Here is a 17,051-nt window from a genome sequence, read left to right on the forward strand (position 1 = left end):
TGCAAGGAATTGTGGTTACGCGCCAATGGAGGAATTAGGATGTGGGGTCTGATTCCCACACCAAGAGTTTCTTCGAAACTCAAAAACATTTTGGGAGAGTTTTGCTACGTTCAATTTTGTTGTTGCACTTTTGGCTGCACAAGAATGTATGCAAATTTGTTAAACTCGAAATTACACAACATGTTAAATTCACAAAGGCTGGAAATCTCACAAAAACCTTTTCCAGCAAAAAATTCATTGAAACAAACAACATATTTGCTATTAGAGGCAAAAAACCCTTCCTACTTCAATTGCGTGCGTGCAAACAAGATACACAATCCGTGTCACAAAGCATATGCAATTCAATAAATTTCCGACAGTTGACTTCAAACCTTTTTCGAAAGAACCCTGATCGTAAATAATGAAGCACAAAAGAGATAACTTAGATGTTAAGTGGTGCTCACTGCAGTTGTTTCCCTCTCCTTCTCAAACTCATCAATCATTCATTAGGGTCACAGCAAATAAATTAGGGATATTTGGGTCACTTGCACGAACCTTGATACCCAATGAATACTCAGTTGAAATTCGTAAGGGTTTTGATCTGAGATCAACCGTGATTTTGATCACACATTGAGCATTTTTCACTAATACATTGTTAACAACAATTCCAAAAATGACCTGAATATTATTTGATATAATTAACCTTGATTTTCACGGATGATTGACGAAATAGGGTGAACCCTGGAACGAGACGATAAAAATAAACTATAACTTTCATAGCTGTACATTTTTATTGAACAAATGATAGCTATTTACCCACCTCCGGTGAGGATTTAAGGCCTCTCTACCATTCTTCTCCTCCAGGTAGCGTCGGATAAACGGTCCATAACGGTCTTCGGTAGATATCTCCCCCCGGGCGTCTTGGCCACTTCCATCACAAACTTGGTAAGCTAGTAATTCAAGGTTACTGCATCCATTTCTTCAATGCTGGTGGAAAGTTGTGCGACCTGATCATGCATGTTAACGTAATGTTACGGAAAATGGCAAAATTGCACGGCTGCAAAGTTAAGTTGTTCTTTCATTTGGGGAGGACATATTTTTTATTGTTGCATTTGAGAAGTAATCTCAAAAACTAGTGTGTCGAGTTTCATCCGGGGTTCCAATCACCTCAAAACAATAAAAGCACTTGGCCTGCGCCTGTTTCTCGGTGTGTGCAAACACCCGCACTCGTTTTTGCTATATTACATCCAAGCAACTAAGATGTAAAAATGTTTGAGCTTCAATATTTGTTCTGTTCTTCCTTATTTATATATATTTACTGTAATTAATATGGTAGGGGGAGAGAAATAAATAGATAAATAAACAAATTAATTAATTAATTAATTAATAAACTGTCTATATGAATATGCCTCTCCTTCGTCCTCAACTTTCTTGTTTCCATGTTCTCACTAAAACCGCTACTCCACTATGTGACTTAAAATTCCCTCAAAACGCAAAAACCCAAATTTGAACTTCATTTTATATTTCTCCAACGGCGTTGTTTCTGTTTTTCAGCCTCCCTGCGTAGGTCAATTTATCTTTCTCAACACAGCGGATACAACCAAATTCTAGTGTTTCAGACACAACACAGTTTCCTTAGAAATTAACTTTGTCAGCTTTTCACGAAAGAAATTAGCCTGCGTAGCATAAGCGCTAAAAGTGGAGAGAACGAGGGACGCACAGAGAGTAGTCAAATCGAAGCAGTCGCATCCTCTGCGCCTCCTTCTTTCCCTCCCCTTTCAGCTCTTGCTACGCAAGCTAGAAAGAAAACAGGCAATGTCGATGGAGATCCGCTAATCACAATTACAAAGGTGACACTTTGACCCGTGCGGCTATAACCTTTATATAACCTTTTCAGAGGCGGAGAAAGGGGGGGAGAGGGTCGGGAGTGGATAAACTCATCAAAGTGGTTTGAAGCTTTCTTCTGAAAAACTGAATATACATACTTGAGATGTATCAAAAGACTCGAAATACTTGTGAATGCCGCTAAATTTTGGAAGAGCGAAACAATTAGAAATTATAAATAACCTTCCCAAATTGAGAAGATAAAAACGGGCAACAGCGATACTCACAACGTTAACGGTCTTAAAAAGGGATGCCGAAATAATTCTCTCGGGTATTTGCCGATGTATTTTTCATGCACCTTGTCTCGACTAACCGGAACAAAATACCTGTGCATCGCACAGCAAAAAAAGTCAGAAAGTCGTTCGAACGTCGTTGTGTTCCTTAACTAAGCATGTTTCCTTCTTACGCAGGAGAGCGATCCCTCAGCTTCTGTGCTACCTACTGCCACAGCAAGAACCTCGAGGTGCTCTCGCATGTTTGGAAGCCAAAGCCGAAAGGCATGTTACAGAGGTTTCGCCAACTCGACTGTCGGCACGTGATCCACTTCTTTTGCAGTATTTTGGCGATGCCAGCTATACTTTTAGAGGACTTGGTTTACAATAACTGCAGCAATAAGAGCAAAGACTCCGTAGGCTGCTTGTTTTCTTTGCTTAGGCGGTATTTCAATTCTAGACAAATTGTGTCCAAAAATCGTATCGTCACCGTCCGTTGATCAATTCTGCTATCGTATTACACCGGGCCCGGTGTCTACTGCACAAACACGGATGCTCCTTAGTCGATTGTGCCAGATTTAAAGATTAAAATCCGATCAGATTAAACAAAGGGATGAAATCCAAACGAAAATCTATAACAACTGCTTACAGGAGAAACTCTTTTGTTTTGGATTGGTTATCGGACCAACCTCGTTGCCAGGGTCTCTTTGTCAATGACAACTACAATTTAGACCCTGGGAACGAGATCGGTAATCGAAATCGCTTTCGTCAAGGAGAATACAAAATTTTCAAGTAAAAATAGTAGTCTTGTATTGACAAAATTTTAGTTTATGACTACTGAATATTGCCTTTATCACTTACTTGACACACTCGTTGTAACAGCAGGACTTCTATATATCTTAATCGATCAGTTTCACTGTCTCGATCAGTTTGGAAGTTTCGCTGAAAAAATACTAGAAACTGCTATTTTACCTTGCAAAGACAATGATTTGTCCCCGTTATTAGTAAATGTAACACCAAAATCACAATATGTTGAGTGGAAGAGTATTTTACCTTTTTTTCGTGCAGAAATCAGCAATAGATCGCTGCATAATGATGGCCGCCGACAATTTGAAGCATCAGTGAAAACGAGGTTCTTTCTCGGATGGACGCTGGATACATAAACTACAGGCTCTCAATACAATAACTACTTAATTAACCAACCCCATAGGGGCTTTTCAGGGCCAATGAAACACAATCACGACGGAAAATAACATTCAACAACAGCTGTTAAGAATACCAACTGGCCGGAGGCAAGCTACTTGGCTATTTAGAAGAGCAACTGAGGAGTTTAACCAGGGACTACCAGTCACAATTTCAACAAGTGGTCGAAATGTATCTTGCACCCGGGATTCCTGGATCTCAAGGCAAGCGCCTTAACTACTGGGCCGCACTGCCCCAAGACGGGCAGGTGTTGCTGGCTCTTGATGTACATTTTCAAACAAAGAAAACCTAGAAATTAGAAAAAAAACGACAGCTTTTGACGAGATTTAATTGATATCCAACTTTTTTATCATTAGCACCATGAAAGGGTGGGGGGGGGGGGGGGGGGGAATTCACCAAATTCATTGACCGTTAGACCTTTTTCATAGTGGAGGCAAATAATTTTTTTTAAATGCTAATAAGCTTTCTAGCCTCGCTACGACGAGCACTGCTCGTCGTAGCGAGGCTAGAAAGCTTATTTCAAAAGAATTTTTGCTTCGAATCACCGTCGGTAAAAATACATCTCCCCATTTCATCATTTCATAATCACGAATGCGCTCCATTTCGACAATTTACATCCTAGCTGTATGGCCGGACAATCTAGTAATCGGAAGGTCGTACATCGGTTCGACTGCTGCAAAGCAGCACTCGGATTTTTTCCGAGTATTATCGAGTCACCATCGACAAATAAAGGCACAATAAGACATAGGCCACTTCGAAGAATACCATAATAATCTTTGTCCCTCCAAATTTTACATAAGCATTGTTTTTGTTTTCTCTGGGGACCATTGTAAGTCCCAAGAGAAACCGGAAACAATGCCTATGCAAAACTATGGGGGCAAACAAAGAGTTTTATGGTATTTTCTGAAGTGACCTATTGCAATAGACCAAACCGGCTAACTCAATGTTGTACCCAATTCAACTGAAGATAGCAACAACTTTCATTCGCTTTCAGTCTTGTCTACAAGTTGAGCTAATGGGTGGTGTTATTTTTGATGTTGACGTGGCTAAAGAGGGCGTTTTATTTATTTTATTTCACACACTAGAAGGATGGATACATTTTGTATGAATTTTTTTTACTCCTACAAGTATACACCATTTTTGTATTGAGCTAAAATGATAGTTCATAGGCCCTTTAAATAAAACAAAAGATGGGTAGTGATTCTATCGGCACCAAAGTTCCGCCAAGTCGTTTTTAAGTAAAAAATTTTTAGTATATACTAAAACAGTGGATAGTGTTGAACGAGCGCACCGATTGGCTACTCAACCTCCGGATATCCTTTGCTATTCACCTACGAGCAATTTGCACGCAATTTGCGCCCGAAAATGTTGTAATCTTTCCAGGAATAAATGAGTTAAAATCATCTTCTTGTGCTATATTATCTCACTGTTTTAGTATATACTTAAACAACTATTCACCTCAGTGTCGGTGGCTAGTGGCATGGTGGATATTTACCGAGCCGCTACTTGCCACCACCACTTCGGTGAATAGTTACTAAATACTAACTACTCAAGAGGGAAAATTACGGTTCGGACTACAACTTTGATCTTTGGTGTTGTTTGTTTCTTGAACTTAAAATTTACTTGTAGAGGTTATTTTGCTTTTCCTCACGAACAGTCATGCACTAGAAGGATGAATCTTCTTCGACGATTTTGTATGAATTTTGTTACTCTTACAAGCATACAACTTTTGTAATGAGCTAAAATGCCATTTCATAGCCAATTTTTTAAAGGAAATAAAAAATAAATAAATACAAAAGTATTTGTATAAAAATAGTGTTCAATTCACGGATGATTCTTTCGGTACACCAACATGGCCACAATTCCTTTGTTTTGGAACACCAACATGGCCGCCGTTACGTCATGTGAAAACGTTCTATAACCAAGAATGCATTTTAGAATGTGATGCAATATATCGAGAATCCTTGATTAATTAAACAAACGGTTAATTCTGAGCAAGCACATGAGGGAAAAATCTCTTCAAACCTGATGAGGGTGCTCAGAGCTAAACACTCTGACACACTAGTACCCTGATCTAAAGGTGGCTGATGTCACTTGTGATGTATACGTGAATATTGATTGTTAAATTATACTTATAGGACTGCAGATGAAGCCAGATTCTTCCCAGCATAACCGCCGTTAAGTCAAACGTTAAGTTTAACTATGAAAAAGAAAAGATCATATGTCTTAAAGGGAACCTGCACTTCAACAACAACAAAAAATCTTTAAATAACAGGAAATAACCTTTTCAGTCAAATCAGTCTAATATTTTTTCAAAGAAAGCGTTTGTATCCGAAATAAATCAGTCTTAGAATCGCGTATTTTTGTTTTCAAATTTCGCGGGCGCCGCCATCTTGAATAATTGTGACGTAAACGGTTGCCCTATTGTTATTAGACAAGAGCTCTTTGTGTCAGAATAGTAGGGCAACCGTACATCATAATTATTCAAGGTGGCGGCGCCCACGAAATTTGAAAGTGAAAATTAGTGATTTTACAATTCACTTTTCCTGATATGAACCCCTTTTTTAAAACAAATTTCGAACAAATTTGTCTGGAAATATTATTTTCTTCGGTTTAAACTCTTCTGTAGTAAGAGTGGAGGTTTCCTTTAAAACTAATAGCATAGAAAAATTTAATAAAAGGAGTGGACTCTGTCTCCTTGTTTCCTACGGTAAACTGTATTCTAGTTACACCCAATATCGTAAGACAAAATGAGGTGAGCATGGAAACAAAGTCAATTCCAGCCTCATTCCTATTCAAAAAGACAGGTATACTGGCACAAAATAATCCAATTTCGATGTATTAAACTTCAGTGCTAAACAAAAGGCATCATCTCGAGCTTCTAGGGAATATCAATCCTCATATTTATTCCCCTGAGCCTCGAGATGATGCCTTTAGGACTGAATTTTAATATATCGAAAATAGTCTAAAGGATGTTTTCACGTGACGTCATCGACCTCTCATTAGCTTCTTTTGTTCGTCCACCAGAAGTCGTACATTTTTCTATTGTTATTGATGTCCCTAGAGGTTGCTTGAAAACGTCCTATTAGGCCTATTGAATTGAGAGAAGGATTCTAAAGGTTTAAATTCGTTTTTATCGCTTCTTCAGCCAGGTCTTTCCGCCCCACAGACCCATGTCTTAATGCTGTACATAGCACGGCGTACGTTGCTTCTGAGCCATTCTTCTCTTTCCATCTTAACAACATGCTGAGTGCCTTCTTGGCCCACTCTTCGTTATCCTTGTTAAATCCTTTTATTTCCCCCTCACTGAAACCCAGACGACGCGCAAGAGGTTCCCATGAAGTGAGATTCCTTGACAGCCACTCCAATCTCTCTCGGGAGGGTGTTTCACTCGGTTCTGAAACGAAGTATGACATACAATTATCGATTATTCAACTGAATTTATTCATGCTGCACAGAAACGCTCAGTGTGAGTGAAGACCTCCGAAGAAATATTTCTTCATAGTGAACGAGCACTAAATTGGCGCGGAAGCAAACTGCTTTCCCTTCACTATTTACCCTTGTATAATTTTCGCGCGGGTAGAATGCGTTCTTTACCTCATAAGTGGGCTTTATTCGTACGCGAAGTCTTATCAGGAAATTTAACAAACGAATGAAACCGGCTAAGGCTACGACAACGCCACAAAACAAGTATATCATCGGATAAAGAGGAAAATTAATCGTGCTGCGCATGTAGCACGCACTTTAGCATACAGCGTATATTTTTGCTGTACTCTGCATAACAACAACGAGAAATCAACAAATTTAATCGAGGTTTTAACGACAACTTGGACGTAGAAGTGCAAACCTTTCATTCTATATTTTTACTCTAAAACCGCTCTTATAAATTTATTTTTAGGATAATTCGCTCACAATGTACGACATGAACGAGATGAAAGAATCGTTAAAGATTCATTTTGAGGGGACTCTTTCGTTGACGTCGCCGATGCTGGATATATAAAGGATATTACATGGCCGCGCGGGGATATGAATTTTATCTTCGAGTGCTGAAAGTATCTCTCACGAGTGAGCGCAGCGAAGATACTTACTTCTTACTAACCGAGCGCGAGGGCCGTACTGGGGAATATTGGTCCGAGGTCGTGGCAGTACGGACCGAGCGCAGCGAGGTACGTACAAAAACGACCGAGGGCCAATGTTCCCCAGTACGGCTCGAGCTAGCTCGGTTAGTAAGTAGTTTATTATATGGTTTTTTAATTACCTTTTGCTTGTTTTTGCAAGCCCGTAATCGGCCCGTGGGCATTACGGGAGAATAATGCCCTACAATTCAGTGACAATTAGCCAATCAGAGCGCGCGTTATCTCGGCTACAAACACAGGCCATATAATAAGAGAAGATAAAATTCGTATCCCCAAGCGGTCATGTAATACACCTTATTCCAAAATGGCCGCTGATTTATGCGGCTAGATATTGGCCCTTGTTGCCTTGTTCAAGATAGAATATTCTTCTGAGTTTTAAGCTTAAGAACGAGGCATCAAGGGCTAACTTGAATAAAAACAAAAGAATATTTGAATGGCGGCCATTTTGGAATAATGTGTATGTTCTGTTTATTATATAGATATTGATGAAATGTCTAGATTTAAAACAACTTGATTTTCTTATTTTCGAAAGGATGAAAAAGTGGTCACCAATCGCTAAAACAAACACGTTGTGTAACGTGAAAGAAGATATGAAAGTTGTGAAAAATAAATCGTGATAATGTAAAATTTTACAATAAAAATGCTAATGTCGTAGAGAAGAATTATATTAAAGCACAAAAGTATCTTATGATGAAGAGGAAGTTCGCGTTTTATTGGCTAATCGTGTTCGTTACCATGACGACACCTATACCCTCACATGTCAAAGATAAAAATGATATGTTCACTGCGCGCGGTGAAGATACGATTTTTTAGTAAAAGGAGAAATCCTGGTATTTCATCATTATCTATAAAATAAAGGGAGTTTTAGCATCGACGAAACTAATTTTCCTTTCGTAAACAAGCGATGCCATGTTTGACGGTCGATGCCATTCTTAGTAACCAAGCCTTTTTATTCGGTTAAAATGCGTGCAGCACGTGCAGCACGAATATTTTAAATTTCCTCTTTTAACCAATGAGATAATTGTTTTGCGGTGTCGTCGTTGCAGTTGCCGTTGTCCTTTCGTTAACTCCCTGTTCCGTGTGGTTCGTCATGATATATAAAATATATTAATGATATTTTAAAACTATCTGTTAATCTTTTGACAAGGAAAATACAACTGGCAAAGAATACTCCTGATTTAAGATCAATTACTGAAAAGAAAGCTTCTGCCAATTTCGCCGGTGCTACAACGAGTGGAGCCGGATTCATGAATAAACACTTTCTGCCGTTGTTAGGGACTTAAAGATCTACGACGCGGTCGTAAACGAGAACGCCACAAAACAACATCATTGGTTAAAAGAGGAAAACTAATCTTGTTGCACTTGCGGCACGCATTTTAGCACACAGTCGTTCTGTACTCTGCACCAACGACGTGAAATCACCAACTAAAGGGACCTTAAGATCTACGACAGCGACTTCAGCAAAAACGTCTCCTCAAAATATCACTTTGCTTTATCATAATTCTTTCGTGGTTATTCTATCTCGTTCACTTCTTACAATTTGGGCGAAGTATCGTAAAAATAAATTGATACGAGCAGTTACAAAGTGAAAATAGAGAATGAAAGATTCTCTGTTGCATACTCGCGTTGTTGTCAAAACCTCAAATTTGGTAATTTTTTTTTACGTCGTCCTTGTGCAGAGTACCGCAAGAATCCGTCCTAAAATCTGTGCTGCACGTGCATCACGATTATTTATGCTCTTTTAACCAATGATATCATTGTTTTGAGCCGTTGTTGTTGCCATCGCCGTCGTAAAATCTTAAGCTCCCTTTGAGGTTCTGATGACAACATGAGCATAAAAGAGGAACCTTTCATTCTCGGTTCTTAGGCCCATTTTAAACGTCGCATTTTACATGTGCCGAATCTAATGCAAATGACAAAAATCTATTGTTTTCGCTCATTTGCATTAGATTCGGTAAAATGGGACGTTTAAAATGGGCCTAACTCTGAAACCGCTCGTTCCAATTTATTATTAATATACTTTGAACACATTACCTACAGTTCCCGGCGAGCTTGTTGTGCATGGCCTTGTAGAAACCTCTGGATATGGACTGGAATTGTTTTTGAAATTCCCACAGCCGGGAGAGACCTTCAACAGTTTTGCTGTCAGAGTTGCATTTTCTGAAGTAAACAGATAGACTAATTAGGCAAAATCTTTCGTGTGATTCGTTTATAAAAATAATGAACAAACTGCGCTTATAAACATAACAAGATAATGCATGCTGTAAAACTTTTTATGAACTTGACGTTTCGTATGCTCCAACATACATCTTCAGAAGTAACGGTTACCTAAAGTACAATTGAATTTAAACACGAAGACTAATACCAAATAAGGAAAGTAATGACAATGAAAATTAACAGATCTAGACCTAGTTAAATCTGCTTGAAAAAATATAAATGGCTAATAGAGAAGAAGTTTGTCACTGTCAACATTTTCATTAGGCACTGGTTTTAACTCGCGAATCAACAAGGTCTCCTTAATTTTACGATGTATATCAGACTGTCCAGTGGCTAATTATAAAATGTCAAAGTGATCCCATTTGATCCTGTGGCCTGTTTGGGTCATATGATCAGCAATGGCAGAAGAATGGCTGTTACTCGTCAGCGCTCTGAAATGTTCCGTTTTCCTGTCTCGTAATCGACAACTTACCTTGCATAATGAAAAAAAAAATTTCGTCATTTTTTGCCCAGCTCAAAAAAACTTACTTCTCAACCAAGTATCACGATATTTGATAATAATAAAAATAAGTATGTCTCTCTGGAGCGTAAAGAGTTTGTGAAATACCTTGGAAATCTTTATTGACCAAAATCTAACCTGAAAACACCATATTGATCATGTAGCTTTTAAAATTAGTCGATATGTAGGTTCATTATCCAAATTGCGTCATCATGTTCCAAACCATACACTTATGACCATTTACCGGTCTCTTATTTCACCACATTTAACCTATGGCTTGCTAGCCTGGGGCCAAGCCTGTAAGTCTCACCTTGAGAAGCTTTTTTAATTACAAAAACGTGTCCTTAGATTTATTTACTTATCTGATTTCAAATCACACGCAGTACCTTTATTTATCGAAGCCGGTGCTTAACCATTGAAGTTTTCCTTTTTTTAAGATCACAGCTAATTTAATGTAAGACCAATCTTATAAAAGAACGACTTCACTAGGAAAATAGCAAGTCTACTCTTCGATATTTTAATTTCAGAAGACCCTTACTTAGAAACTTGCGATATTATTCACATAATAAAGCATTTTGTCAAATGATATTGGTCTTAAAAATCAAGAGATAGTATTAATTCAATTAATTTACTTTAAATGTATTTACTGAAATTCAATTCCGTATCACTGCATTTCCTATTCATCTTAACTTGATATTTGTGATGACCTTCATCTAGAAGACTTCTAGAGCCATAAACCTTTTTGCTAAAATTGCATCTTAAGATTATCAGAAATCTATTAACTAGAATCTCAATCAGCATTCCAGTGTTCACATCCTTATATTAGAAACATTCAGTGGATCTTGTACATTGACATTGTTCCTAAATTATTAGATATTTTATTTCGTAATCTCTGTCATTTTAAATATATTAATTAACTATTATATCTTTGCTGCACCCAACTCGATTAGCTTTGCTAAATTTGGGTGGACAAACTTTTCCTTGTTAACTAGTATGTAATAAACGTTGTTGCTGTTGTTAAATATAACGAAAATAAAAGACATAGCGATAATATCAAATGAAGCAAGCGACAGCAGCAAAAATAACAACTGTTTAAGACGTACAAGAAGGGAATCCACAAAAATAACGAAAATAGCAAATATCCCGAAATTATCAATCCAAGCAAGAGAGAGACGGAAACGGGGTCTTCCATCTCCATCGCCAGCTATATGTGAATTTTCCTACCTGACATTTTTTTGTAAAAGCCACAGATCTTCAAAACAAGGGAAAATGCTCAACTGTGGCAAATTAACGCTCAGACATTGACACTCAGACAAGACGAAACTTGACAAACGTTTCAACGACTTTTGTCCAGGATTGTAGGCAAATATTTATCAGAACACGTAGAAAGCACTATTCACTTGTGTGGTATAATACTAATAAATATTATTACCGTCACAATTATATATATTGTTGGCACCTCCTCTTTTCCCTTCTCAACTCAAAGGGCCAGAAAAGCACACCTATACAGTAGGTAGGGTTAACAGTACTTGCGCTAAATAATAGCTAAAAGAACATAAAACCAAAGCACAAATAAGTACAATACCATTAACCATTTTTCGCAGTTTCTTCACAAGATTTGCACACTGTTCCCTCCAACTGAACTTCTCTGCATAAAATTTTTTTATCCAGGTCATCTCATGAAGTCGCTTTTGATGATTAGCTCTGACATTATCAATTTCGTTTGCCCACGTGGCAGGATCATTTGAACGAACTATGCATGTGTATCCAAAGTCAATCTCTTCTAACGCTCTTGCAAATCCTGAATTACTTCCCACAAGAATTGGTAAACCGGCTGATAGAGCTTCAAGGGCTACAAGACCAAATCCCTCTGATTTTGAAGGCATGATGACAAGATCGACTTCGCAAAAGAGATCCTTTATTTTTTCCCGGCTCTGTACAAATTTTCTAACTGTCAGCTGCTCATCAGTAATTCCAAGGTTGAGAAGTCTCCTCCTGACCTCATCCTGCTTCCCATCAGGGGCACCCACAAACAGAAGATAATAACGTTTTCCTTTCAGGCGTTGATCAGCAAATGCCTTAACAGCAATGTCATATCCCTTCACCTCAAAGTCCTCATAATCTCCTCGCCCACACAACAACACAATAAAATCATCATCACTCTCAACTTTGGCCTTTTGCCTCAAAGCCCCAAATTCCCTATCAAATAGACCCGGAATTATTTCAAAAATATCCTCATCCTCCTTACACCTCTGCAAATAGGACGAGTAAGCCTTTTTAAGTCTTGGGCCCACTGGAACAACAAGGTCAGCATACTTGCAAAGATCAACCTCCTCCCAGTGCTTCTGTTCACCTCTTGAAGTAGGATTATCATAACCCTTATATTTGCTGAGGTCTTCTGGAGCAGTATGTACCATGTGCACCCATTTACAATTTTGGAATTGTGGAGAACGTTTTATTATGTTAACTTGCCGGCCAAGTTTCACACCATGACCAACAACAACATCTATTCTGTGATCTTGAGGTGGAAAGCCCAACCAGTCAAGAGGTTCACTGAAGCCTGGTTGTTTCCCTGCATCAAGAACATTGATCCTAAAATTTTGGGCTGCCTTTTTGTCTTCATCTTTGCAAGCGCCCTCTGGGACCAACACAGAAACTCTGACATGCGGTTGTTCTGACAGATGAATTGCAAGCTCTCTGTTTAATGTTGACAACCCCCCACACGATGAATTCCATTCACTCCCTAAGAGAGTAATGTCCAGTGCTTCCTTGCTTTTTTCAACAAATAGTCCTTGTGACATGATTTCAATTCCAACTGACGGAAAACTGAAATGGTTTACAAGACAAACACAGAGTGTTAACAGCGATTACCACATTTTACAGCCAAATGTTCATCCTGGTGCTTAGTAGCTAGTGAATGGGCAATTGACGAATCTTATGTCCAGAAATGCCTCTAATTAGATGCACGTCCAATTTTGACATCCGACACGAAGTGTCCCTTTAAGTCTAGGCAATTCTTACCTATTTTCAACAACAAGGTAAGGATAAAGGTTAGCATTATTTTTAGCTTTGGGTAAATGCAGCAGTTAATCTTTACTTAAAGAGCCGCATTTTGGGGACTCTTTGTGACATTTCTTGTCCGTATTCCGTGACATGAGTGATGTTGAAGTTGGGGAGAAGAGCAAGGGGACACCTCGTGACGCTTATTGAAATCCGCGTGCATCTAATTATATGCATTTCTGGACATAGGAATGATGCAGATACCTTTATTACGTTCTAGACTGCACAAGGAAAGAATAGAACGGGTATTGTATTGAATATTATCCGACCAACGCGAAGGTCAACCCGACAAATTCACTAAACCACACTGACGTGTTGACCAACACGTTGACCGACTCGCGACCAACCGATCGGACGACACATCACCAACAATGGCAAAACAACCCCAATACAGATAGTGGCGCGCACACAAACACTGTGGAAGGCTTGTGGGAACTGGTTAAGAGAGAGCTGAATTCAATGTGCCAAGCTACTTGGACGAATTTACCTGGTTCAGGAACTTTGCTGGGGCCAGATCATTCGATCAGCTGTCGCAAGACATTGATCGCTGAACAGTTTCTGGTACAGTGAAGGAAACGAGTCAACAAAACGGCTCCCTCAGGGGCCACCACTGTGACATAAATAAACAACAGTGATCAATAAAGAGGACTCTTTTAATAAGGTTTTTAGAAGTTTTCTCTCTTAATGTGCCGGTTATTTCATTACCCGATTCAATTCGATTAGCGTGTGTGTCCACTGGTAACTTCCAATGATTGGCACAACTAAACAAAACCATTTAACATGTGCATTAACATTTCGACGAATATCAGACGTTTGGGGAAACGCACAGGCCTAAAACTTGGAGAAGTGTCTTCTTCATTTATCTCCTGCAACATCACGAATTCTTGACTTTTTCCACTGGATGGTTTTCGATTTATTTTTTTATTGCCTGACAGTTTCCTGTCATTGTTTACGTAGACAAAAGAATAAATTGCGTGACCGCCTACAAGTCGAAAATTTACATAAGGAACGTTGCTTCGATTACTACCAATTTCAATCAGCAAATGCCGAAGACGACAACATCTACAGTGCATTATTTCGATGTTTAATACCCTCACTCCACATTTTTTTTATTTTGTGAATTTGGTAAGCTCGGATAAAGCGAGATATCAGCGGCCTGTTTACAGTCAGTACGAACACGCCGGCGAGCGTATATTACACACGATTCTCTTCTTTAACGTTGCCGGAGGTGCTTTAGACGACAAAATACTCTTCCATAAAGACTCACCTTTTAAGTAACACTATTTACGACGCCCTTTTCCTACGAACCAAGTTCTTAAAGTTGTTTTTGTCACTTGTCGGCAAGCGTGCTTGGCCTCACTGTCACGCTGAAAATTCACACCAAAAATTATTCTTTACTGGCTAAATTGCAGAAAACACCGCAACACTAGCTATTCTGCGAGAATCTTGCAAATGGCAACGCTGTAATGCGTTCGATAGAACAATATTCACACATGGCTACGAGGTTTTATGGTTAAATTTGAATATTACTTTGTTTAGAAATCTCCTTGAGACTTGTAAGACAAAGATAACGGAACTGAGCCGTGAAATCCGACCATAAAGTCTCGTAGCCATGCCTGAATATTGATATAACGAACTCCATCTCGGCCTATAGCTCTCTTAACTACAGTTACTAGGCCTTAAGGCACTGATTTAAAACTAGTTAGTTTTCAGTTATTGTAGTGCTTATCAACAGTTATTAAGGCTCAAGTAACTTCGCTGAATTATGAATAAATTACAACGGAGTAGCCGCGTAGACACGTAGCCACTTTCCCAAGAAATTGAGTGAATTATGACTAAATTACATCGGAGTAGCTGCGTAGACGAGAAGCCACCTTCCTGAGAACTTGAGTGAATTATGAATAAAGTACAACGGAATTGCTGCGAAGATGCGTAGCCATCTTTCAGAGAACTTGAGTGAATTATGAATAAATTACAACGGAGTAGATGTGTTCACGCTTAGCCACCTTCCAGAGAACTTGAGTGAATTATGACTAAATTACATCGGAGTAGCTGCGTAGACGCCTAGCCACCTTCCAGAGAACTTGAGTGAATCATGACTAAATTACATCGGAGTAGCTGCGTAGACCGTGTAGCCACCTTCCACTGAACTTGAGTGAATTATGAATAAATGAGAACTCGAGAAACAGCGAAGACGCTTTGCTGGCTGCACCGTTTAGCTAGAGATGCGGGGTATTTTGCAATTTTTCCGCACAATTATCAGCCTTAAATGGTGAATTTTTGCACAAAACTGCTAATGCCTTTGCTGAAGAGTTGTATATATTATCGTTTACCGAGTAACAGATGCACTGGGCCTTGGACACCAACAGTAATTATTTATATAATTATTTGTATTTTGTTCACGTATCGTTGAAAGCTTCACTCGTTACTTTTTGTATTCGCATAAAACACGACTGATATGCGCAAAAATAAGTCATGCAAAATAGTGATGATGAATGTCTGTACTAAAACTTGTTATAGATGAGCCCTGTGGTCATAAGTTGTGTTTTTAAGTATACGATTAACGGATGCCCCGGTACGAAGTTTCTGTGTCATTACAGATGTCAAAAAAAAACGTCTGGTTGAAAAATGGCTCATACACGAAGGCAAAATGCTAAGAAAAATTATGCTGATAAAGAGCTCTTGATTCTCAAATTATCAAAAAAAAAACAAGCAAGTAATTTCCAACGAAGAAAGAAAAGTGGTGGCCATCACGTTTCCTTGCGAAATAACAACTACCTTTACAGATCTTCACCTGATCCTTTGAGTCACAGGAGAAAGAATATCATTCACTATGAAGACGGAAGTAAACTTGAGGGGACACTACTTCCAAAAAAACAAAACCTTAGCAAAATGAAAATTAGTGCAGCTAAAAGATAACTTATAGGATAGCCTTAACAATCCCTGCTAGGTTTTCATAGGCTTTGTCAAGGAATAAGCACGGTTTTATGCCAGTTACACTCAAGCCTGGTGCATACGAGGAAATTCAAATTCAGCTTCTTGCTCAAACCACTGGCGTGTGGCCGCTAAGCTCTGGGGGACGAGACAGTGGTTCATTCTCAGTCCCCAGGACCGCCCGGTCCCTCTAGTTGGCAAGAATGCAATGGGTTTTGGCAAGTGGCACTTAAAGCAATCAAGTGGCAGAACAAAATTACGTGGGAATGACGGCTCTGCCCCCCCCCCCCAGTGCTAAATTCCAAAGACTTACGCAGAATCTTCTTGTTGGGTGGTAAGCTCGTACCCAGACCTTCAACGGTTCGTACGGGAAGGCAGATCTGGTAAAGTTCGATTTCGAGCATGCTCAGTGCCAGCCGAGGCCCGAAATACGGGCTCTTCTATCACTGCGCATGTTCGTACGCTCTGTTGTGATTTTGAGGTGATTTGGGGAAATAAACCAGGAATTTCGAGAGTATTCTTGAAGAGATTCTTTGGCGTAGAGGACAAGGAAACCTTAAACTTCAGCCGTAAGAGAAAGAAGCGCTACAGGCGATTGTTTTTGAACGGTGGAGATTTGCTTAATTGTAGGAGTTAACCCAGCTTAATCAACATAACGAGTCGAGTGCTATTTTCTTCACAATCTTGTGAAAAAGTTAGTAGTTAGCCAACCGTAAATTGAAAGCGAAAATGTTAGAGTGCTTAGACCTAATCACTGCAACGAGTGCTATTTTCTTGACACGATCTCGTGAAAAATGTAGTTATCTAACCGCAAATTCACAATTGATCACTACTTAATTCGCGAGTCACGCTTTAAGACGAGAAACACTGTTTTGAATAAATTACATACTTCAACTTGAATTTATTAGTTTCTGCGTACCGCGTAGC

The 17,051-nt window shown here is 39.0% G+C and overlaps 1 protein-coding gene and 1 long non-coding RNA gene across 6 annotated transcripts in view; one reads left to right on the top strand and one right to left on the bottom strand.

Annotated features, from left to right (window-relative positions):
• LOC138032969 (uncharacterized) overlaps positions 1-3,330 on the top strand; it is a 4,893-nt gene extending 1,563 nt beyond the window's left edge. Inside the window, exons 2-3 of the long non-coding RNA XR_011128527.1 lie at positions 844-924; positions 3,144-3,330. This is a non-coding gene — a long non-coding RNA (uncharacterized lncRNA). The remainder of the gene's footprint in view (positions 1-843; positions 925-3,143) is intronic.
• A 995-nt stretch (positions 3,331-4,325) lies between these two features.
• LOC138032963 (D-inositol 3-phosphate glycosyltransferase-like) overlaps positions 4,326-17,051 on the bottom strand; it is a 33,637-nt gene continuing 20,911 nt past the window's right edge. For 3 of the 5 annotated variants that reach the window (XM_068880686.1, XM_068880685.1, XM_068880689.1), the window contains one exon: positions 4,326-6,675. In XM_068880686.1, coding sequence (XP_068736787.1) covers positions 6,392-6,675 — 284 coding nt within the window. In that variant the 3' untranslated portion in view covers positions 4,326-6,391. Of the gene's footprint in view, positions 6,676-9,448; positions 9,575-11,715; positions 12,957-13,677; positions 13,801-14,457; positions 15,125-17,051 lie in introns of those variants that run through there. The other 2 variants (XM_068880687.1, XM_068880690.1) reach the window with 2 other exon arrangements.

The sequence above is a fragment of the Montipora capricornis genome, chromosome 14, assembly GCF_036669925.1.
Source record: "Montipora capricornis isolate CH-2021 chromosome 14, ASM3666992v2, whole genome shotgun sequence".
Taxonomy (NCBI): Eukaryota; Metazoa; Cnidaria; class Anthozoa; order Scleractinia; family Acroporidae; genus Montipora; species Montipora capricornis.